Source organism: Microtus pennsylvanicus, chromosome X (assembly GCF_037038515.1).
Source record: "Microtus pennsylvanicus isolate mMicPen1 chromosome X, mMicPen1.hap1, whole genome shotgun sequence".
Classification (NCBI taxonomy): domain Eukaryota; kingdom Metazoa; phylum Chordata; class Mammalia; order Rodentia; family Cricetidae; genus Microtus; species Microtus pennsylvanicus.
In genome coordinates this window covers 60,950,899-60,976,330 of record NC_134601.1, presented here as the reverse complement: position 1 = coordinate 60,976,330, position 25,432 = coordinate 60,950,899, and the positions used below count along the sequence as shown (strand labels likewise).

Here is a 25,432-nt window from a genome sequence, read left to right as displayed (position 1 = left end):
TTCCTACGTATAACCCCAGCAGCATAGTCATTAAGGGCCTCATTGAATAAATGGGACCTACTAAAACTGAGAAGCTTCTTTAAAGAAAAGGGCACTGTTACTAAGACAAAAAGGCAACCCACTGACTGGGAGAAGATCTTCACCAGCCCCGCAACTGACAAAGGTCTGATCTCCAAAATATATAAAGAACTCAAGAAACTAGACCGTAAAAGGCTAATCAACCCAATTATAAAATGGGGGCACTGAGCTGAACAGAGAATTCTCAACAGAAGAAGTCCAAATGGCCAAAAGACACTTAAGATCATGCTCAACTTCCTTAGCGATTAGGGAAATGCAAATCAAGACAACTTTAAGATACCATCTTACACCTATCAGAATGGCTAAAATAAAAAAACACCAATGATAGCCTTTGCTGGAGAGGTTGTAGAGAAAGGGGTACACTCGTCCTTTGCTGGTGGGAATGCAAACTTGTGCAACCACTTTGGTGTGGTGGTTTCTCAGGAAATTCGGGATTAACCTACCCCTGGACCCAGCAATACCACTCTTGGGAATATACCCAAGAGATGCCCTATCATACAACAAAAGTATATGCTCAACTATGTTCATAGCAGCATTGTTTGTAATAGCCAGAACCTGGAAACAACCTAGATGCCCTTCAATGGAAGAATGGATGAAGAAAGTATGGAATATATACATATTAGAGTACTACTCAGCAGTAAAAAACAATGACTTCTTGAATTTTGCATGCAAATGGACAGAAATAGAAAACACTATCCTGAGTGAGGTAAGCTAGACCCAAAAAGAGGAACATGGGATGTACTCACTCATATTTGGTTTCTAGCCATAAAAAAGGACATTGAGCTTATAATTCGTGATCCTAGAGAAGTTAACAAGAAGGTGAACCCAAAGAAAAACATATAGGCATCCTCCTGAATATTAATCTTCATCGGGCGATGAAAGGAGACAGAGACAGAGACCCACATTGGAGCACCGGACTGAAATCTCAAGGTCCAAATCAGGAGCAGAAGGAGAGAGAGCACGAGCAAGGAACTCAGGACCGCGAGGGGTGCACCCACACACTGAGACAATGGGGATGTTCTATTGGGAACTCACCAAGGCCAGCTGGCCTGGGTCTGAAAAAGCATGGGATAAAACCGGACTCTCTGAACATAGCGGACAATGAGGACTACTGAGAACTCAAGAACAACGGCAATGGGTTTTTGATCCTACTGCACGTACTGGCTTTGGGGGAGCCTAGGCAGTTTGGATGCTCACCTTACTAGACCTGGATGGAGGTGGGTGGTCCTTGGACTTCCCACATGGCAGGGAACCCTGATTGCTCTTTGGGCTGATGAGGGAGGGGGACTTGATAGGAAGAGGGGGAGGGAAATGGGAGGCTGTGACGGGGAGGAGGCAGAAATCTTTAATAAATAAATAAAAAAAGAAAAAAGAAAAAAGAAAAGTCAATCATTAATGTTGAAATTGTTTACATTATCATAGAATAATTTGTAATAAATGAGGTAGAGGACAAAAAGGGAAGCGTCTGCTCAGTGTCACCTATATATAGTATTTGCTTCCTGCTGTGTGACTCTCAAAGGTACATTTACCACCAGTTATGTTAAAGAAAAAAGTGGGGAAGAAAATCATTGGAGCCACTCTCTCTTAAGGGACCCTTAACTTGTGATCCCTTTCCTACCATTATGGATTTGAATAGGAAATGTCTCTCTTAAATTTGTGTGTTTTTTCACTGAATTCCTAGCTCACGGCACTGTGTGGGGAGGTTGTGGAACTTTTAGGAAGTGGAGGCTCATGGGAGAAGTCCGCAACTTAAAGCAGAACTTCCATTTTATAATGTAGCCTTAGCTTCCTATCACATTTCTGCTTCCTAGTCCACGGAATGTGAGGAGAGGCATCCCAGCCACATGTTCAGGCCACCACAGAGTAACCTGCTACTGTGCTTTCTCCATCCCAAACATCTGCATCCCTCAAGCCGTGAGTCAAAATAAGACTCTCTTTCTTTTGATCATTTGTGTCAATTCTTTCATCAAAGCAAGGAGAAAATGAAGGAATGCTGCAGCTACTAGGTAAGTTCACCTCGCAGAACATGTACAAAGTATCTTCTAGGGGAGACCAGACAGTAATTTATGAACTAGGCAGTATTTCTTGCACTTCTGCTCCCTTTCAATAGTGTTTGCTCTTTTACCAGCTGCTTATACTTCTTCTCTTCAGATCCTGAGCCTGAATCTCCTAGATATGGGTAATGTGACCATGGTAAAAGAATTTCTCCTTCTGGGATTTGGAAGCTTCCATGGCTTACAGTTTTTCCTTTTTGGAACATTTCTTGGCATCTATGTAATGACCTTACTGGGGAATATTCTCATCCTTACAGTAACTTCCATTGACCGCAGCCTCCAAACCCCCATGTACTTCTTCCTGTCCAATTTCTCCTTCCTTGAGATCTGGTATACAACCTCCATTGCTCCTAAGATGCTGAAGACCCTTCTCTCTGGTCAGGAGGCAATTTCTTTTGCAGGATGTGTGGCTCAGTTTTATTTCTTTGGCTCCATGGCTGTCGCTGAATGCTTTCTCCTGGCAGCCATGTCTTATGACCGATACCTTGCTATCTGCAGCCCACTTCAGTACCCTTCTCTCATGAACCTCCACATGTGTATCTTGCTTGCAGGCGGATCTTGGCTGGGTGGCTTTATAACTCCTGTTGTCACTGTCACTATGACTTTCCAACTTCAGTTTTGTGCATCCAATGAGATTGATCATTTCTTTTGTGACCTTGCCCCAGTGCTCAAGCTAGCTTGCTCTGATCCTGAGGAAGTAGAAAAAGCAACTTTCCTCATGGCCTCCTTTGTCACCATGGTGCCCTTCCTGCTTACTGTAGCCTCCTATATAAACATTGTGGATGCTGTCCTCAGGATACCATCAGCTGCGGGAAAACAAAAAGCTTTTTCTACATGCTCCTCCCACCTCATCGTTGTCACTCTGTACTACGGAACTCTGGGAACAGTGTACGCTATCCCCGCAGCGACACAGGCCACTGCCCTAAACAAAGTCTTCTCACTGCTCTACACTGTGGTCACTCCCATGGTCAATCCCATTGTGTACAGCCTGAGAAACAAGGATGTTAAAAGGGCAGCACAGAGACTTCTGAGCCAGTGGAAGCGCGCCATGAAGACCTAAGGGCTTGCTCCGCCCCCAGAGTCCTTTCCTCAGCAGCTTGCACTTCTCTAAAGAGGGTCAGATACTTGATTGGCAACTTAGCATTTCAAGCAACCACTTGTCCCTTCTTCCAGGGAATCACAAGCAGGGGAGGGACTCTCCCTTCAGTTTTTACACTCTAATGCTTCGGGTGAATCCCTGAACAGAAGGAGTAAATTGATCGAGATAGATGTGTTCCCACCAGGCTACTCTACCATATTGGTTCCTTTCAAGAGGAAATTAGAAACAACAAACTTGATCATTCATAAGAACCAAGATATAAAAATCCCCTATTTTCTTTTTGCTACAACCACACCAAACTTCCAAAATAGACTCAAAGGCAAGAAGTATCCATACTTTACACATCTCCCCCACAATATCTCACCAGAGGGAGGGAAACATGTAGTTGTTCCAATAGGGCCTCTTTAGTTGAAGAGCAATGAATTTCATCACCTATCTATCTTTGCCACTTGTTTCCAATTTTGTTATCTGGCCTATGAAGCCCTCTGGCGTGAAGACAAGGTAATCTTGATTGGCTATCAGTTACATGTGCATATATGTGGCTTACATCTAATTTCTGGTGCTACCCTGAGGGAAACCAGAAGCACAGATAGCTATCCCCAATCCTCCACTTACAAAATGAGTCCAAGAATGCCAAGCAGTTTGGGAAACACTTTCCCAGCTGGTTCTTCCTACTCCCTTCCCGACCACCCACAGAGCTCCCTGTTGTACAGGGCCTAATTGTCTCTAATCTAGTTTTAACTTCTTGTAATTACCCTCAATTATGAAATAGAACCTTCAGAACACACTCCTTGTGGTTAAAACCTGGATCTAGAGTAGAAGTGTAATTACTGCTCAGCCTCTCAGGGGTTCTGCCTTCTGCTCAGATGCACAGTGGAAATGCCTCATCTGCTCCCGCCACTTAGGAGTGGTTCTGAATACAGTTGAAGAATTTGTTTAGTGTGCTTGTCATTAGGAAAGATTAAAAATATCGACTGTGCCCACATCAACTAAGCCTAAAAATCTTTAACAGCTTCCCTTAGCCCTTAGGACAAAGCCTAAATGTTCCATGGAAGTGAATAGCAGACACCTGTTACAAGATCTCCAAAGATGTAGCCTATCTTCTTCCCACTCCTGGCCAAAGAATGCATAATTTCAGCCAAAATCTCAGCTTTATTCATTTCTTGCTCTTCAAGTTCCTGCCTCCCTGGTGTGATGTTCCCCAAACCCACTTGCCTCCTTGGAACTTTCAAGCATTACGTTATTTGTCTCCTTCCTTCTCTCTTTTGCTTTTCTTTATTTTTCCTTTCTTTCCTTTTAAAAATGAAATATGGTATCATGTAGTCTGCATTGTCCTAAAACTCACAGCAGTGCTCATTCTTCTATCTCGAAAGTGCTGGGATTGTAAGTATGCTCTATTGTGTCCAGCTCCATGCCTCTTGTAATTTGGACAATCAATTGGGTGCTGCCCAGTCTTTGTATATATGCTTTTAGAGCATCCTGGTTTTTTTCACTACAATTAAATAGCTATATGAAAGTAATATGTGTATATATAAACACACACATGTGTGTGTATCTTCTCCCTGCATCATAAATTTCACCAACGCATGATTCATGTGAGTTCACGTGATGATTTGTTCAAGAAATATTTGTTAATAAAAAAACAAAAATCTAACTAAAGTCGTTTCACTTGTTTGATAAAGCATTACATTGCTCTCACTCAAGATATGATTATTTAATCTCCATGTGGGTCAATTCAATCCACTATGTTCCCCACACCACAGCATACTCTAGGATCCACTGTCAGTCACTCTACAAATGTGTGTGATTCTGTCCAGAACTGGAAGGTTGCATATGCTGCAAGATACTCTAGCCCTAAAACTAAGAAGCATATCAAAGGGTGTCTCCTGCTCCCACTGACAGTAAAGTTTCTATGCTGTACCCAAGTGCTCTGGTTGATGCTCTTGCCTATGCAATGTGAATAGTTTTTTCTCTATTTAGTGAAACATTATGTTAATGATTGGACAGAGTAATTAATAGTAAATCAGATCAAATTTTTGTGTCTCTGTACAAGCCAATGAGAAATTATCCCCCATTAACCTGATCAGTACAAACTGTCATACTACATTAGAAGAGCTACAGCTCCAATTTGTATGTTAACCCTCACTCTTTGGGCCAGATGGTTTGTTGGCACTTCAGCATCTGCTCAGTGAAGAGAGAAGAGAGAGAGAGAGAGAGAGAGAGAGAGAGAGAGAGAGAGAGAGAGAGAGATCTAGACTGAGCAAACCTGGAATAAGATGAGGTAAAATGGGCTTCGAGCTTGGTCTAGTGGAATAGTGCCAATAATACCTCTGTTTATACTACAGCCTTGGTCATACCACATCTCTGTATAAAGCTTTCCATGTAGATAGGCAAAAGCAGAATTGTTTTCAGGAGTCTTGTGGTGACCATATTCAAGTAAAAGACTATTTCTGTGCTTCAGAGCAATGCAAATGGAGATAGAACTCCAAAGGGATGGCCAAGAGGTAGTCTGGCCTCTCAGGAAGAGAAACGTTCTAAGAGTTAGGCAGATGTCATGTACTCTACCAAATGGATTGCAGTACAGAGGTTAATTGTAGTGTAAACACAAAACTACAGGTAAATCATACCCAGTCCATTTCTGCAGGTTATTCAAGATGGCAACATTATAACTTATTTTCCATTTTTCCTCTTTTAAGTCTCTGTAGGCTTCTCAAATTTATTTCCCACCTCTACCTTCATCTGTAGTCCAAAATCATTGCCAGTGTAAATATGAATAAGCGTCCAAATGGAATGTAGGTATATAGTCTCAGTTCTTAATATGCTTTTGGCTGGTTAAGGTTTGCTTTAACACACCTTACATAAACTTTGTTTCATGGTTATTTTAAAGTAAGAGGATGGATTGTGTATCACAGCCGCCAGAATTTATATACTACAATACGAATAACTCAGAACCCTATTTTTAGGAACACTGAAATACCTATTGAAGAACCAAGTAAGAGAAGTGGTTCTAGATGGAAGTCGTAGGAAACTATTTAATCTAATAACAAAGTCAGGAAACACTAATTTCTAATTTTCTGAACGATATTTGTCCCCAAAAGCTAATGACAGAGCTGAAACCCCAAGGATTATTAGTTGGTGTCACTTAAAACCAAAATGTCAAAAGTTGTGTCAAACTTTTTAGTGAAGAATTCAATCCCACAATTCCTCCAGTGCTTCAACGCGTCTATTCTACTAGCTTCACTTCTTATTTTTGAGAGTACAGTGGCAGTTAATGAACAAGTTAAAAAAAATAGCAGTAAAAGAACACAACTTCATTATCTTCATCTCTATTTGAATTCCGCACCTGTTTTGAGGTGTCTAGCATGCAGGCGTTTTTCTTTTAAGAGTCTAGCACGTTTACTCCTTTATCATACTACATAAGTCATTTGTCACCCTGGTTACATGTCTGTTCCAAAAGACCTTGTTTTGACGAGATTCCCCTGGAAGTTCAAAACAGATGTCATATTTTTCCTGTTTTCATTCATCCCTCAAAGTGCATTGCCATCTTTACCAAAAGTTCATTTGTATTTTGGGTTTCTTCCAAAACAAGTCAGCTTTCTTCAACCAAACTTGGTTCATCCGCCATCACTCTTACAGCTCCAAGGCATAAAGATAATTAATGAAGCAAATCTCTGGCATTTTCAATATTGCTGTCATTCTTGTGGAGGATTAGATGACCAACTGACACGTGGACTGTCACTAAACGTTTTTGGAGCAGTCTCATTTCCTGTTCTCCATAGCATTCATCCCATAGCAAGCATCTCTTAGCATGTAAAGTATCTTACTTTTAAGTTCATTCCATACAACATTTGATAGTGGTCTTTTGCTGTAAGCAATAGTCGTCATTTTTTTTTTTTGGCAATGACTTGAAAGAGCCAATTTTGATGCCAATGCTAGCTAGCATTGAACTGGTTAGTAGACTTTGAAGGATTTGTTCCCGAGAGTTTAAAGCATGTTGCCAATTTGGCCTTGGCCACGATTCCAGATATTGAGTAACAACTTCCCTTTGGGCAGCATAAATGGAACCTCAAGGATGACTATTTTAGAAATTATGACATTTGTGTTGTTCTTTATCTTTCATATATTTTGTAATCATAGCTTGAACCAACTAAAGGTCACTGCCACACAATCTTGAAAAATGGGCAAGTAGGGTTTGGGACGGGGAGGGGTGCTTATTCTAATTCTCGTGTACCAGTTAGAGGACCCTATAATATTTTTCTCATCCTATGCCTTGAGTTATTGAAGCGTTTGATATTGGTCGCTATGTTAGACTCGGGTTAGTGCTGAATTTGAAACCGAAATCTGAGCATTTGCTGCTAACTTATTCAAGAGTATTACCTCAAAGGAGTTGATGAAAAGACACAAAACAATTAGCATGGTACATGGCGCATACTGAGCATAATTCATTGAACAACTAGTCAGAATTAGCAAGTTCAAAGTATTTTTTAAAGCTGTAACATAACAGCTCCATGAATACAGACTTTTGTTATTCAAATACCTGTCTCATAGAGTTAATGTCAGAAATAGGATTCCATTTCAGCCATCATCCAAGGAGAAAGTGGGGTTCTCCCAGGGGGATGTATTTCTGTTTCCTTGGGACATTAACACAAAGCAATCATTCCTGAGTTGATGGTGGTATATGCCCTCTCCAGAAACAAGGACTTGGTAGTCTCTTATCTTCAGCTGCATTACTGCTATTCCAGGCTTCCCTTTATTCTCTGTATCTCTGCATACCAGGAGAGAATTTATTCAAGTGAACTTTCTTCTTAGTCAAATGATTAGTTGAGGCGTTATTATTCTCTGTGATTCCTTCCAAATGTAAATAATTAATTTTATAAATAGTTATTTAAGTTAATATGAAATATTAATTTTATTTAAGAAGAAGGCTTAATGGAATTTTTGCTAGAAAACAGAAAAAATATAACAATATTTAAGAAGTAAATAAAATCTATACTATTACTTTCCATTATTTGGGTATGGTAGTAATTTACCAATCAATTATTTTCTTTCCATTGTTGATAACTTGGAAAACTCTAAAGCTGGGTATAAAAATGAGTCAGTTGTATATCATGAACTTACCTATTTATCACCATGACTCCTAACTAAAATGTTATAGGCACCTAAATGTTCCTTTCTTAAAAGCCATAATTTCCTATTTTTTTGTTGAGCTGAAAACTAAAGATTATCGTTTAATAACCTTAGGGCAGCCCAGAGTAATGATACAAAAATAATCCACCCAAACCTATGGAGAATACTTCTAGAAACACCTTCCCCAGTAGCACTTTATACACTTTTTAACTGAGTTTGGTTGCTGGACTTGAGGTCAAATAGTAAGTATCAAAGGATTACTGGATACAATATACAATACTGTTAGTAGTCAAGGACTTTAGAGAGGAGACAAGACACTTCTTAAGAAGTAAATAGCCCATGACCATTTAGTGGGTGAGTCAAGAGCCTTGTACTTTTCATGAGAGTTCTTTAAAGATATCTCCGGAACTCAATGAAATCCAGTGATTTCTGTTCACAATGATGACCTAAAAATCAACCTAAGAAGGCCGAATTGTGTCAAGAAGAATTAATGTGAAAGGATAAGACCTAGATTAAACATTTGAAGTAACTGAATTCAATGATGAGTATTCTTTGGACATGTCTTTTATTTGGAACACGCACTTGAAAATGCATCTTTTCTTGACTACTGCCAAAGAGACAGCTATTGCAGCATCTGCCAACCAAGGAGTCTGACACTAGAGTCTTTCAGCCTGACTTCAAAGAGCAGACAAGGATTCTTGATGAGCACTGTGTCTGAGAGTGAAAGAAGGTGGGGAGGGGGGAGACAGAGAGTGAGAGAGAGGGAGAAGAGGAGAGAGTTGTTAGTGAAATGTTTGTGAAACTTTCTTCTGTTCTAACATGGCAATTGTGTAAATATCACTAGTCAGGTAGTAACTAAGTTATTTCCTATATTAAATTAATGAGATGGTTCTCTCTCTCTCTCTCTCTCTCTCTCTCTCTCTCTCTCTCTCTCTCTCTGTGTGTGTGTGTGTGTGTGTGTGTGTGTGTATACACAAGAGTTGCTATCAAGGGATGGACTCTGAAGTTCTCATTTGACCTTTTCACTTGATTTTTTTCTAATAGACCAAGGTCCCTTATAGGTGCTACATAAGCTTCATGTACCCCCAAAACAGCTGTCCTCACTTCAGGCAGCCTTTCCAGCGTCCTGTTTTCTATTGTCCCCAAGGGAGTTTGGTTCACACCATGCAAAGTCCTGCAGGCCAACCTTGTCACCTTGTTTCTGCTCCTGGTTATGCCAGGACTAGCTTAGTCTGATCAGTGTCACTAGGTCAGTTTCAAGCAAGCTATTCTGGCCTGAAGGGGCTGAAGAACAGGTGGCAGCTCTGGCTGAACCACAGGATAGAGGAGTGGAATTGTCGGGCTGCACAGAAGGGCAGAATAAGAGAATCTGAGTGGTCTTTAAGGCAGCCAAGTTTGACCCATGGAATCCATCTTAAAGATGGTAAACAGGGCCCTCAACAAAAGATACAAGAAAGATGTCTGTAAATTAGACTGGCCTCATTAAAAAGTATACATCTCATGCTTGTCATATGTGCTTGCATATGATACACTAACTTGAATGTTGTATCTCTCTCTCTCTCTCTCTCTCTCTCACACACACACACACACACACACACACACACACACACACATACACACATACACACACACAGAGAAAATTATTGTACACAGACCTACACTAACCTGGAGGAATATAATAACATGGCATATTTAGTTGGCAGCTACTATCTGCCAATTTTTGGAAGAAGATACTTCATACAAATGCATTTATTGATATTGAAGACAAATTTCAAGGGTCCAAATAATTTTACTGTAATTGTTACCATTATATATTCAAAGATATATGTATGTGTTAATATAAATAAGCAACATCTTTCACAGAAGTGTCTTAATACAAAGTACACACTATATACATTACATAACAGTCCTCCAAGCTGCCTATGTACCCTATAGTTAGGATTATTTACTCTAAGAAAAAAACTTTAAGTCTGTGAAAAAAGAAATTGAAGAAGATACAAGAAAATGGAAAGGTCTACCATGCTCTTGGATAGGTAGGATCAACAAAATAAAAATGGCAATCCTACCAACAGCAATCTATAGATTCAATGCAATCCCCTGCAAAATCCCAGCAAAATTCTTCACAGACCTTTAGAGAACAATAATTAAACTTCATATGGAAACAAAAAAAACCAGAATAGACAAAACAATCCTGTGTACTAAAGGAACTTCCAGAGGCAACACCATCCCTGACATCAAGCTCTATTACAGAGCTACAGTCATGAAAACAGCTTGACTCTGGCATAAATACAAAGAGGTTGACCAATGGAATTGAATCAAAGAGTCAGATATTAATTCACCACCCATGAACACCTGATTTTTGATAAAGAAGCTAAAATTATACAATGGAATAAAGAAACTATCTTCAACAAATCATGCTGTGCATCACTGAATCACATGTAGAAGAATGAGAACAGATCCATATCTATCCCCATACACAAAGCTCAAGTTTAAAGGGATTAAAGACCTCAATATAAATCAGGCCACTCTGTACCTGCTAGAAAATAAGGTGGAAAGTAATCTTCAACGCATGGGCACAGGAGAAGACTCCCGAAACATAACCTCAGTAGAACAGACACTGAGGCAACAATAAATAAATGGGACCTCCTCAACCTGAGAAGCTTCTGTAATGCAAACGTCAAAGTCAATAAAACAAAAAGGCAACCCATTGAATGGGAAAAGATTTTCACCAACCTCACATCAGACAAAGGACTGATCTCCAAATCATTCAAAGAACTCAAGAAATTATACATCAAAATTCTAAATAACCCAATTAAAAATGGGGTACAGAACTAAATAGAGAATTTTCAATGGAAGAATCTCAAATGGTCAAAAGATACTTAAGGAAATATTCAACATCCTTTGCCATCAGGGAAATGCAAAACAAAACAACTTTGAGATACCATCTTACAACTGTCAGAATGACTAAGATCAGAAAAATCAAATGATAGCTTATGGTGGAGAGGATGTGGAGTAAGGGGAACACTTCTCCATTGCTGGTGGGAATGCAAACTTGTACAACCACTTTGGAAATCAGTATGCCAGTTTCTTAGAAAATTGGGAATCAACCTACCTCATGATCCAGCAATACCACTCTTAGGCATATACCCAAAAGATGCTCAATCATACTACAAAGACATTTGTTCAGCTATGTTCATAACAGCATTATTTGTAATAGCCAGAATCTGGAAACAATCTAGATGCCCCTCAATCAAAGAATAGATAAATAAAATGTGGCACTTTACACATTAGAGTACTGCTCACTGGCTTAAAAAAAAACAATGATATCTTGAATTTTGCATGCAATGGATGGAATTAGAAAGCACTATCCTGAGTGAGGTAACCCAGACCCAAAAAGATGAATATGGTGTGTACTCACTCATAAGTGGATACTAGCTATAATCAAAGGATATTGAGTCTATAGTTCATGATCCTAGAGAAGTTAAGTAATGAGATGAACCCTAAGAAAACATATATAAATCCACCTGGAAAGTGGAAACAGACAAGAACACCTGAAAAAATTGGGAGCATGTGGGTGGGGGGAAAGGAAGGGTGTTAGAGGAAAAGGGGAGGGGTGAGGAGAACTTGAGGGAATGAGATTGTTGAGAAGTAGGAAGGAAAGTGCTGAGAGCAAGAAAAGACATACCTTGATTGAGGGAGTCATTATAGGGTTAACAAGAAACCTGGCTCTAGAGAAATTCCCAGGAATCCACAAGGATGGCTTCAGCTAAGGCCTTAAGCAATAGAGGAGAGGGAGCCCCATCTTGACTTGCCTTGTAATCAGACTGATGAATATGTTAAATATCACCATAGAACCTTCATCCAGCAACTGATAGAAACAGAGACAGAGACCTGCATCGGAGCACTCACTGGACTGAGCTCCCAAAGTCCAGTTCAAGAGTGGGAGGAATAAGAGTATGAGTGAAGAGGTCAAGACCAAGAATACACCCACTGAAACAGTCTACCTGAGCTAATGAGAGCTCATCAACTCCAGCTGGACTGGGAAGGAACCAGTATAGGTCTAAACTAGTCACTCTGAATGTGGTTGACAGTTGCATGGCTGGGAGGGACTGAGCAGCCACTGGCAGTGGAACCAGAATTTATCCCTATTACATGTACTGGCTTTTTGGGAACCTATTCTCTTTGGATGTATACCTTGTTCAGCCTAGATATAGTAGAGAGGGCCTTGATCCTTCCCCAAATCAATTTGCCTTACACTCTCTGAGGATTGGATGGGGTGTGTTGAGGGAATGGGAGAAGGGGAAGGAGTAGGAACTTGGATTGGTATATATAATAAAAAATATCCATAAACAAAGGACATTAAGCCTATAGTTCACAAGCCTAGAGAAGCCAAATACTAGGGTGAAACCAAAGAAAAACATATATAGATCCTCCTGGAAATTTGAAGCAAACAAGATTGCGGGCAAAAGTGGAGGTGGGGTGGGGTTGGAGAAAGGGGAAAGGGGAAGAGAAAAGGGAGAAGGGAAAGACTGGAGAGAGCTTGAGGAAGTGGGAGGGTGGAGATGGAGGAAGGGTGGATATAGGAGCAGGGAAGAAGATATCTACATTAAGAGAGCCTATTTAGGGTTGACAAGAGACTTGGCTCTAGAGGAAAACTCAGGTGTCCACGGGGATGTCCCCAGATAGCTCCTTGGGCAGCAGTGGAGAGAGTGCCTGAATTGGCGTTGCCTCACTATCATACTGATGATTATCTCAAATATCACCATAGAATTTTCATTTGGTGACTGATGGATATAGAGACAGAGACCCTCATCAGAGCAACGGACTGAGCTCCCAAGGTCCAGTTGAAGAGCAGAAGGATGGAGAAGATGAATAAAAAAGTCTGGACCGCGAGGGGTAGGTCCACCCAGTGAGACAGTGTGCCTGTCCTAATGGGAGCTCCAAATCCAGCTGGACTGGGACTGATTGAGCATGCAATCAAACCAGACTCTCTGAATGTGGCTGACAATGTGGGCTGACTGAGAAGCAATTGATAAAGGCACTGGGACTTGTTTCTACTGCATGTACTGGCTTTTTGGGAACCTAGTCTATTTGGATGCAAAGCTTCCTAGACATGGATGGGGGAGGGGGCTTGGACTTCCCACAGGGCAGGGTTCCCTGCCCTCTCTTAAGGAGGGAGGGGAAGGGAGGAAGGTGAGTGGGAGAGCGGGAGGAGAATGGGAGGAGGGGAGGAAGTGTAAATTTTTTTAATGGAAAAAAATAAATTTAAATAACCTGCAAAGACTAAAAATAGAAAAAATAGTAATCAAACATTTTCTACTTATATCATAAAAGTAACATCCTCCATCAAGCATTTTGTTCTAGTTCTAGCTACAATTATTTCTATTCAGGGTCAAATTTCTCCAAAGAAGTAGCTATACATAATGTCTTCTCTTCTTTTCCTTTTTGCCATTCATTTGTGCCACTCCATTACAGCCTCACACCCATCATTACTAAGAATTTCTTTCTTGAAGTACTCAATGATGTCCAGGTTATCACATATAATAAGCTTCTGTTTGTGGTAGTTTATTCCTCCGCCAAATAGCCTTCCTTCAGCATAATTCCTTCAATATCAGGTTCTTCTTATTGAAATATGCTCTTTCAAGTGCATGGTCTGCTTCCTGCCTCTCTCTCTCTCTCCCCCTCATCTACTGGATATTCTTTATCTACCCGGTGTCTGAGTGATGGCATTTCCATGATCCTATTCGAAGTTGTTTTCTTCCTCTAAATTGTTTCTCCGCATGATTGCACCCACTTTCATACTTTTAAATGCCACCTACATCCTGATGACGTCCAAATTTTTATTTTTCAACTATCTATCTCTCCAGATTTCCAAATCAGTATATGTAATTACCTACTTGACATCCACCACCAAATCAGAACATTTCTGTGCAAAACAGGATGTTTCATTTCTCCTCTCCCTTGTCCTACTTGAGCCTTCTATATCTCAATGAGTAGTGCAAGTACTTATTCAGTTCGCAGTCACTGAAAAGGGAGTTATTATTGATGTTTCCTGCACGTACATCATCAAGAAACCTCATCAGTTCTCCTTGTGGATATATCAAATGCAGTTCAGTTTTTATCGCTGCTAGTATTCACCTAACCCACACTTCAGATTCCCTAACCAACAATACTGTAATTGTGTTCTAAATAGTTTACCAACAGCTGTTAACTCTTTACCACTGTCAAGAATTATTCTTCGCCAAGCATCCATTCAGACTAAAAATATAAAGTTATGTCATGTTATTCTACAAGTAACCCTTCAAGAATTACAATCTCACAGTGAAGTCCAGTGAAACTCTGCATGGAACTATTGCTGTCCAGTCTTAGCTCTGATACTCTCTCCCATGGCCACAACTTTCTAACCACACTTGTCTTTTTCTCTTCCCAGAATACTCTAAAGTGTTTAATATGAAAGACCTTGTTGTAAGCTCTTCTCCCCGCTACCCCACCCCATCTTTAAAAAAAAACCATTTTCCATACAATATATTTCTCATTTTTTCTCCTCCCTAAATTCCTCCAAGATTTTCCTCATCTCTCTAACCACCCAACTTTCTTTATTCTCTCTCTCTCTCTCTCTCTCTCTCTCTCTCTCTCTCTCTCTCTCTCTCTCTCTCTCCCCCCCCCCCCCGAAACTTACACTTACTCTTTGCCTCGATTATTCCTATTTGTCCTTTGGCTTTCTTTTCAGATGCTCTATCTTCAGAGAATCCTTCTCTGATATTCTCAGCATGATCCAAAAAAATTACCCTTGTTCTGTGCCTTCCTAGAATCCTGCACTCTTCTTTCACAGTGCTTATGACTGTATTCACCCCTTGAGGGATTATTATTATATAGGTGATATCTGAAGTAAAAAAATGTCATAACAGTTTTAATAGTTTAGTAAGGGTAGAAAAGCACTGAGCCAGTAACTCAAAAAACGTTTGCTCGGGGTCTCCTATTGGGCAAGCATTCTTCTGGGTATAGAAGACACTGTAGTAAAATTCATAGTGCTATAAGTATACCTAGCAAGACAAATCCAGGTGTGTGTCAGTAAAAAAATCTTGAAGGGTAACAGTAAATCCAGTAAGTATTTTGGTTGTATAAATTAATCTAGATAACATGACGATTCCTTAAACTTTGGCACATAGTGACTACTATAGCAAGAGGAGTACATCATTTGGATCTACAATGTGATAAATGAAAAAAGACAGACAAATCTTTCTGAAGAAGATGATGAAACTAGGATCAAAACATTGAAAATGTTATCTAGGTATTGTATAAATAGTGTATGGGTATGTGTAACTATTCACAACAGTGATACAGTAAATTGTAACTATGCAGCCTAATAGGAAATGAGACTGGAGGAGATAGGAGTAAAGTCATTGAAAACACTGAGAAAAAAAACTGAGTCCCAAGCTTAGAAGCTTGTATATCATCCTATATAAATGTCAAATGACTCCTATGCTAAGTGCAACTTCAAATGACTCTCTGTCTCTGTCTGCAAAGGGTTTACAATCTCATGGGAAGGTGGAACCTATGCACAAAAAATGTGCAGAACACTAATGCTACGCATCAAAGAAGAATCCAGTCCTTCTCTGGGGGAAGCCCTAACATAAAGTCAGTCATAAAAGGTTCCAAGAGAAGGTGAATCTCATGTGCCTTTCTTTTTGCTTATATGTCCCTCTAAAATACTATTGGGCATTTCTATTAGGTTGCTTCATAGTAATAAATTACTTTTAAAATTAAGGTAAATAGAAGCCTTGAAGCTTCACTTTGAGATTTTGTGGGTAGTTCTTTCAAGATATACATAGTCTATAATATTAAAACGTAAATTTTTCAACTATTTGACACTATGGCTATTAAATGATATTGTCTTTGAGCTTAGAAACTGTCTACATTGCTCATTATTCTCTTCTTAGCACGCAGCAGAATCCATGGATAATATTAGCCTTTCAATAAATATTTTGATTGAATAAATGTATTCTCTCCCTTTCCTGAGTAGAATTCTCCTTTTTTTAATTTTTCTTCTCTCTTGAAGTGTGTAGCTTTATTATGCTATTTAATAATATCCTGCAGTTGGTAACAAAGACAAAAGAAATAGAAATACATGCGATTCCAATGAGAAAAACTCAGGTATATACCAGTAAAAAGAAAAAAAAAACCTAAGAGGAAAACAGAAAGAGAATGAAAATTCAGTAGGTAGCTGTGAGTGTTAAAGGAAATTCAATCTGGAAAAAAAAATAATGTGCTGGTAGCAATACACATGCCTGAGACATTGCTGCAAATGATTAAGGCACATTTCTGGTTGGCTAACTTTCCTAGTACCAGGTGGTACATAAACTGCAGGAGGAGAAAAATGCTCCTACCTAACTGTGGACCTCATGAGCTATAATAATGACATGGCTGTCAAGATATGACCACCAATGCAACAGTAGGACTATTACAGGGTAACTAGCTACTCTCTGATTAGATATGAGGTTTGGTCTACAAGAAGGAATTCATTCCTGATAATATACACCTACTCAGGAACCTATGGTTGCGGAGGTCATGGGCCTTAGGGAAGAATCAATTACTGTTGTTATGTTAAATGAACACATGCTTATGTTTATGTGCATAAATTTGCATGCATAACGACATGCTCTCAGCCTTCTATTCTTTTCTTTTTCATTAGATGGTGGTTAATGCAGAGAATCACAAAATTCAAAGGATGGAGAATAAATGACTGTTGAATATGGTGAATGGATTGGCATGTCATCCTCTCCAAGGCTCAGGGAACATCAAGAAAAGAAGGCATGGAAAGAATAAAACATCCTGTTTGGGGTGGGGGGGGTGCAACAAAACAGTGTCTTTAGCAAACTACATAATGGTTATACACAGTAACTCAGAGCACCCATAAAATATCTAGTCAGCCAAAGCTGCAACATAAATTAGGGAGGGGCTAATAAAGTCCCACCCATCACTGGGGGCCTATGAGCAATTAGTGGATGCTGGAAGAGGGTTATATGTCTCATTTTAAAACTATAATATTTTTATTTATTCTTTGAAATTTTCATGCATTTATAGAAGGCATTTGGATCATAGTCATCTATCCCTACCTTCCCCCAACAATGCTACCTAGTTTTCTTCATCCCGTCTTCCTCCCAGCTGTCATTCCTTTTTTTTTAATTGGTAACCCTCTGTTGTCTTTATGTGTATGGGGAGGGGGCACTTACTGAGATATGGGCAACATACTAGCAGTCATGTGTCCAAAAAAGTGACCCTCCCTCCTTTAATAACCATCCACTGTCAATAGCTTTTCTACCAAGGATGGAGCCTTGGGATCTCCTGCCAAATTCGTGCTGATATTTTGATGGTCTTGATAGTATGCAGATTTTGTGTAGTGTTGTGAATTGATATGTGCAGCACTCGTGCCGTGACCAAAGTTCGCATTTCATAGCTCTCCTCTTCATTAGCCAGCTCTTAAGTTCGTTCTTCCCACTCTTGTGTTTGTTCCCTAAGCCTTCGTGGGGGGTGAAACAGATGTCCCGTCTATGGCTGAGTACTCCCAGTTTCTTAGCTCCCATAAACAGGAATGTGGCTCTGTATTAACCACAACCCACTTCAAAAACAACTCTCTCCAATCAAAGTTGGAAGCAACACAAATCTACAGATATAGGGCAGGGTGCCTTGCCCTCTCTTAAGATTGGAGGGGCATGAGGGGAGGGTGTGTGGAGGGAGTGGGAGGGAAGTGGGAGGAGGGGAGGTAGTGGGAATTTGGATTGGTATTTTTTTAAGTAATAAAATAAAATAATAAAAAGATACATATTTTGAAGACCCTTTCACAGCAATATTATTTGGGTAACAATAGGCCTCTCCAGAACCTAGGATTTTCCCAGTCATGAACTTTTTGCCAGGTTTACTGTGCCAGACATAAAATTCATCCTGTGGAATGGGCCTCATATCCAGTCAGAAAGCAGTTGCTTATCCCCATAACTGGCATGTCATGAATGGTCTCATGCAGCTCTGAACATTCTATGCTACAATACCGACCTGTCTGGCCAGATGTATCAACAGGGGTGTCATTTTCTTCAGTGGTACAGCCATTGATAAGCTGCCAGAAAACATTTCTCCATTCATACTCTTGCAAGTAAGCAAATATAATTAAACCCAGTGAGCAATAAATAAATAAGTAAATAAATAAATAACAGGGGGCTTGTTGGGAAGAAGCACTTCAGCAGAGAAAAGAAAGGGGATGAGAGAGACATATAGGGTATAAATGGACAATATTCAGCACGCACCCACACTAAATTTTCCAAGAATGAAAATATATAAAAACATCATTATAGCCACAATAGAACCAAAATATGGATTATCTCTTTTGAATTTTATTAACACTTACTAATTATACATATTAACTGGTTTTAGCGTTACAGATCAACGAATGGTTATGAAACATAAGAAAAAACGTTTTTACCTCCTACGTTGTGCTCTTGGAAAAATTGGGTGTATCAATTACATATCACATGCTTCACTACACATTCCTTCCTATGAACTAGCAAGTATTTATTCCCTATTGTGGTGTAAATATGCTCAAGGAAAACTAGATTATTCCAAGTATATTAAGAAAAACTCATCCTTAAACTAGCATATATTTGGAGTTAAAATAATCATAACCTATTCTATTATGCTAGCCTTACTAAGACTCCGTTGGTGATTGGAAGGTTGGTTTTGCTTCAGATTGCTATCACTTTGATCATTTAAGTGAAGCTAAAATCATACCATTGAATTCTTAATTTTCTCACAGCCTCCTTGACATCTTTGTTCTTGAGGCTGTAGATAAGAGGGTTACACATCGGAGTGATAACAGTATAGAACAAGGAGAAGGTCTTATTGAGAGCTGGCACCTGGGCAGCCAAGGGCACAGCATAGACCAAGATTAAAGTTCCATAAAACAAAGTTACAACTACTAGATGAGAAGAACAAGTGGAGAATGCCTTTTGCCTGCCAACAATGGAAGGGATATGTAAGACCACAGAAAGAATCTTCCAATAGGAGGCTAAAGTTAGTCCAAAAGGGACCAGGGTTACCAAGGATGTTAGACTCATGCAGACTAGGTTAACCAGGTAGGGATCAGAGCAGGAGAGCTTCTGCAGAGGCTTCAAGTCACAGAAGAAATGGTCAACTTCATTGCCTCCACAGAAAGTCAAGCTAGATAGCATAGCAGCCTGGAAGGCAGCTGCCACTGAGAAGCCACAAAGCCATGAGCCAATTGCTAGTCCCAGACTTTGGGTTCTGTGTAATAGTGTTGTATAGTGCAAGGGCCAGCAGACAGCCAAGTACCTGTCATAAGACATTACTGCCAGGAGATAACACTCAGTGCTTCCCAGGGCCCCGAAGAAATATAGCTGAGTTATACAACCTGCCATGGAAATTGCCCTATCTTCCCGAAGTAAGTCCACCAGCATCCGGGGTACAATGTTGGATGTATAACAGACCTCCAAGCCTGAAAGATTTGCTAGAAAGAAGTACATTGGAGTCTGGAGTCCTTGTTGGGTGCATACCAGTGCCACAAGAAGAAGGTTACCAGAAACTGTGACTAGATAGACAATGCCAAATACCAAGAAAAGCAAGGGGCTCAGTTCCTTGAGGTCTCCAAACCCTAGTAGAAAAAACTCAGTTACCACCATAGTGGTATTTCCTGGCCCCGCTGCAGGCATATGTTCCTGAGACAGTCTTAGTTTCTCCATAGCAGTATGTCAGATCACTCTACAGATAAGGTTCTCCATGTGATCCAAGTCTATCAGTGATTAGAGATCTTAACTGATGGGGCTGGTTTTTTTGACTCTGGTTCTTATCAGAACCACTTAAGTTTGTCTTTGGAAACTGTTTCTAGAAATTAACTGATCTGTCATCTGAGCAGAGTATGAACCAAGAATGAGGAATCCAAAGAGGAAGACCCACCTAATAAAAATCTATTCCCCACCTTAAAGGAAAACGTTATACTGTGAGCAGGTTAATGCCAGTAAATCTAAAATAGCAAGTTGATACTCTCAAATTCACATTCAAAGGAGATACATAGAGACCAACCATGATTAGAATCTGTTGCATGCGCAGAAGAAATGTACAAGCAAAATATTTGCTAGATATGGACAATTCCAAGAAATAATGGCCATCAAAACAGTTCATATTTGCCGCCTTCTTGAATAAAGCATGAAATAAAGAGTGATACTCCATGCCTGTTGCAGAGAAACATTCCATCGTTGCTGTGGGACCATCCATGTTTGTTTGGAAATGCCATTCCTGATGCAGTTGCTTGAGAGAGAATGTTGTGGGAAACTAGGTGTTTACCCTAAAAGAGAACAAATATTTTTATTTTCCCTAATACAATATTTTTATTAGTCATTTGGAAATTTCATACAATGCACCCCAATTACACTCACTTCCAAATCCAAGGATTTTAATTTTTAAATATTGCCTCATAAAACGCTGGAATTTAGGCTTGGGAAGGAAACCTAGAAGATGGTATTTAAACCACCACTTAGATTCATATTACACATATCTAAACAAACACATGCATGTATGCACTTACAAATACACATACATTTTGGTGCAATCACACATTCAAAGAGAAAAGGCACATATATAATCTTTGTTCTCACTTCAAATTTGGGTTTAAGATGTCAGTCAATTGGAATATTGCTCCATAGGACTTGCCTGACATTTGAAGAAAATGACTATCAGGTCACCAGATCTAAATAAACAGGCTTTCCATATGTATCAGCAACTAATCTATTTCTTCAACTTTGTTATTGGTCTGCTTGAGAAGGCAGTGTTGGGAGAATGCTGAAGCACATCACCGTCAAAGCAACACTGTCTGGACCCAATCTCACCCTCTCAGTGTACAGACTGTTTAACTTCAGCCACGTTACTTGACCTCTCTTGAGGCTCGGTTGTTTTATTTGAGAAATACATGCTATTAGGGGAGGGTCTGACACATAACAGTACTAAATAAGCATTAAATATTTTTGTTTACATGGGAAAAGTATTGAGAAAGCATTCCCATGGAAAGATTCACCATCATTACTAATCACTACATAGTTAAAATTTAACAAGTAATATAAATGCACAGAAGAAAAATTGCTTGTTTTTTTACTACTTTAAATTTTTATTTAAATTTATTTTTTATTGTGTATAAAGCTGTACCATAGTTCATGTGTGCAGATGAGGGGACAATTTGTGCGAGTCTGTTCTTTCCTTTTCCACGTGAGTCCTAGGAATCAAAAGGAGGTTATTGGGCCTAGCAGCAAGTGCCCTAATCCACTGAGCCATCTCGCATATCCTTTTATTACTTCTTAACTACTAGCCATCACTACTTAATTTTAACACTCAATTTAACCTCAACATACTTTCAAATGCCATTAATGTAAACTTATGCAACTCTGGAAGGCTTTAATGAGATCGTGTATATAAAGGGCCTGCCATTTAGAAAATATTCAACAAATCATGTCAGAACAATACTAACAATTTTCCTAGATCATCAAATGACCATGTAGCAGAGGGGATATGTGCAGTTCTGTGGGACTCAAATGGGCAGGACCTTTCCACCATACAATTGAACATAAGGCCTACTATAATTTACATGCGTGTGTATCTATCTGCATGTGTGTTCTATGGTTTTGTGCAAAGGGAGTTTAGAAAATTTTTCTCTGAAAGAGTTAAAAGGCCAGCTCTCCGCAGTGCTCTTGTACCTTTTAGCTGTTTTCTTCCGTCTTCATTCTGTACCAATTCCCCCACCACCAACACACACAAGCTGTGGGCACCCACACTGCTCTCTTTGTTCTTCATTCTTGTCCAGCTCCTGACCTTTGATTCAACCTCCTCTTTGAGGAGGAACTCAGGGTTTTCACTGGATGTTCCCAGCACAGGCTCCTGCCTCCTCTTCAAAAGCTTTGGCTGACTCTCATTCTCCATGGTTGTTTTTTCCAAAACAGAAGCAACCATTAACCATTTCTTTCAGCAATAAATCCTTACCCAATTCTGCTGCCACCTTCCCTTCTTCCTGAACGTATTTTGTTGATGGCTTGTAACACTTATCACACACATCATATACTATTAATACATTAAACTGAATTCTAATAATTTGCATTTCTAATCCACGATCCATGAAAACAGGGATGTTTTTACTAATTAATGAATCCCCCTTTCTTAGAATATGGCCTAGCAGAGAGAATACAGAATGAATATTTCCTTTATAATGTGATACGGTAGTATGAGCAGATAAATAGGACTTTGTCTTTTGAGTGAAACAGAATTATGTTCCTATCTCAGGAATATCCCCACATGGTACCTGGAACACTTCGTTGTATTCAGTGTGCCTCTATGTCCCCATCCATTAACTAGAAAGCTTCACAGACCTCTTATATCTCTAAGTCTCCATTTACTTTTCTAGAACATGGATTTCAAAACTTTTTATTTTTCTTAAAGGCTGGAAAGTAACATTTAAAGATCTGGGAGCCAACCTTAGTATTTGTCATAAGTATTTTTTTAAATGCTATGATCTTTAGGAACCAGCATAGATAATAAAAAAAAAAAACGAAGGGTGGTGGTGATTATGTTCTACTGAAAAAATATTTACAGGCTGGCCAGATGGCTCAGCAGGTAAAGGTGCTGACCTCTAAGTCTGACAACTTGAGATAAATCCTGGTACCTGTTATAAAAGGAGAGAACAGGAGTTTTCCTCTGACTCACACACACATGAAATGCACAGTGAAGTTTTTAAATGAAACCTTGAAATTGAAAATGGTCTTAGACCTCTTGTAGCTGAGTATAGGCATAGTTGCCTATCAGAAATCCATGGTCACCTTTGCAGTTGGGTTAAACCAATGAGATAGGAACAGAATGTGATTCGGAGCTGCTAGAATGTTCCCAAAAAGGGGAGCTCTACTGTCTGGCATGGAGACCCGTAATTAGGAGTCTTATCATGCAGATAAGCATGTTTCTATTTTGTTCGATACTGAATATTCTGAGGTCTTTGTTATAGCATCTTACCTTAACAAACAAGTAAGTTTACCTACCTCCAGAGATAGTATGATTAGTCAATGCAGTAGGCCTTGCAAAACCCTTAGTATCATAGTTAACACTAAGTAAAAAGATTGTAAACAGTATGATATCTATTGCTAGTAACTTCATCTTTTCCATTTGTTTCTCATCTGTGGTATAACCCAATGTTTTGTGTGTGTGTGTGTGTGTGTGTGTGTGCTTCATAATGACAACTCAGTCAGCAGGTAGGAGTCTACATATATGGCGGTGGTCCCATAAGATTATAGTATAATGTAACCATCTTAGTTTATGGAAGCATACTTTATGATATGACATAATAGTGGAATCACCCAATGAATGTGATAGGCAGCAGAACATTTTCACATTATTAAATAACATGACTTCTAGTTTATCCACACTAGATTTGGGTTCATTTAAGACTCAGTGCTTAGACAGGTTCATATAGCTCTGAGAAGGTTTTCTTCATGGTCTCAACAACTTCCCCCTTACATAGAAAGAGAAATTAAACCAAATTATCCAGATTTTCCTTTGTTCACACTATTAAAATACCATCCTTGATTAAATATGACTTTTTATATTCTTCACAAGCTAGATAACAAACCAATATTCAAACTTGGGTTTATATGGCTAGAATGTTGGGCAATATTTTCCTATATTTCTGGTTGTCAAGACCTGAAGGGGTCACACTACTGGCATCTATGGACAGAGGTCAGGTATCTTGCTCAGTTACCTACAATGCACACAGGACAATGCCAACAGCACATAATTTTCTAGTCTAAAATATAAATGGTGTCAATTTAAAGTCACCTTGCCCTACAGGTATATAAACAGGGAGAATTTCCAATTTTCATACAGATGTTTCTGGAAAAATCAATCTGCTATTAATGTAACTCTGGTTGAGGAATTATTCTAGCTTCATTTTCTTGCCTCTTCTTTTATACATTGCTTCTTCCAAAGAGAAAGGTCTATCTATCCGGCCACTTGAATTTGAGTAAGACTGTCATCATTTTCCTCTCTGAGATTCCAGAGCACAGCAGAAGAGAGTAAATAAGACATAGAAGCTGGGGTGTTGTCTCAGGTTCTAATTAATATTTTGCCACTTAGTAATGGAGCAGCTGCTTACATGGTTATTTAACACTTTGGGAATTTCTGACTACAGCATGTTTTGTTGAAAACATTTTTATATTCTACAAGCATATTTTTGTTATGGCTTACAATAGAATGACCAAGAGAAAATTTTCAAGTGTAAAAAATATGTTAAAATGCTGTAGGTAAAGTAGACATGAATATACATTCCAGAAATAAAGTCAAAGGTTGGTGGTAAACACTTGACCTATGAATTTGTCTGTTTATATTTTAATACGTGACTCTGTGTGTTAAACCCTGATCATACCCCGTTGGCAGTCACTGAAGATGTTCAAAGAATGATGCAAGAGTTTAATTTTAAACTGCCAATATTTACAAGGTTAGAGAAAGTATACAGTGTGTACATCTATTTGAACTCACGCTGAGAAAAATTTCCAGGCATCAATTTAAAAACGTGCAGGGACAGGGCAGAGTAAGGTACAAAGTTGAAAGAGCCAAGTTACTGTTGAATCCCCTCTGTGTTTTTTCCTACTTGATGGATAAAAAAAAAAAACAGAGGGGAAAAAAACCCAGTCACATAGAGATGTGATTAAAACGCAACACAAGTCTCGCTGCACAAGACTGCCTCTCTCCAGCCCCCACTCATCCTGCCAGCTAGCTTCGAAGTGTTTTTTCCCCTGTTCGAGAAGTTCTTCATGCTCCCCCAGCCTTTCTTTCAAACCAATACCTATTTTTTCCCCTTTTATCAAATAATGACTCTCTTAGTCATCGCTGCAGGTTTCCTGGACTTGTACAACCTGCTTATGACTCAACCTGCTTTTAGCGAGTGGGCCTCTAGATACAATCCATGATTATTAGGCAGAACTTTGAAAAATAAATTCAAAAGAAAAGAAGTTTTAAAATAGAGCTATAGGGTTGCATGTGTATA

At 39.3% G+C, this 25,432-nt stretch overlaps 2 protein-coding genes across 2 annotated transcripts; one reads left to right on the top strand and one right to left on the bottom strand.

Moving 5' to 3' along the window:
* Nucleotides 1–2,238: 2,238 nt before the first annotated feature.
* LOC142841748 (olfactory receptor 10A5-like) lies at nucleotides 2,239–3,192 on the top strand. The gene has a single exon (XM_075958728.1). It carries the CDS (start codon nucleotides 2,254–2,256, stop codon nucleotides 3,190–3,192), a length of 939 nt encoding a protein of 312 aa, XP_075814843.1. The 5' UTR covers nucleotides 2,239–2,253.
* Nucleotides 3,193–19,115: 15,923 nt separating this feature from the next.
* On the bottom strand, nucleotides 19,116–20,075 carry LOC142841456 (olfactory receptor 11A1-like). The gene has a single exon (XM_075958327.1). The coding sequence runs from the start codon at nucleotides 20,073–20,075 to the stop codon at nucleotides 19,116–19,118; it is 960 nt and encodes a 319-aa protein (XP_075814442.1).
* Nucleotides 20,076–25,432: the final 5,357 nt, after the last annotated feature.

What these genes read in the sequence shown, in the direction of transcription:
- LOC142841748 (XM_075958728.1), top strand. Translation starts at nt 2,254, where the DNA reads ATGGGTAATGTGACCATGGTAAAAGAATTTCTCCTTCTGGGATTTGGA.
- LOC142841456 (XM_075958327.1), bottom strand. Translation starts at nt 20,075, where the DNA reads ATGCCTGCAGCGGGGCCAGGAAATACCACTATGGTGGTAACTGAGTTT.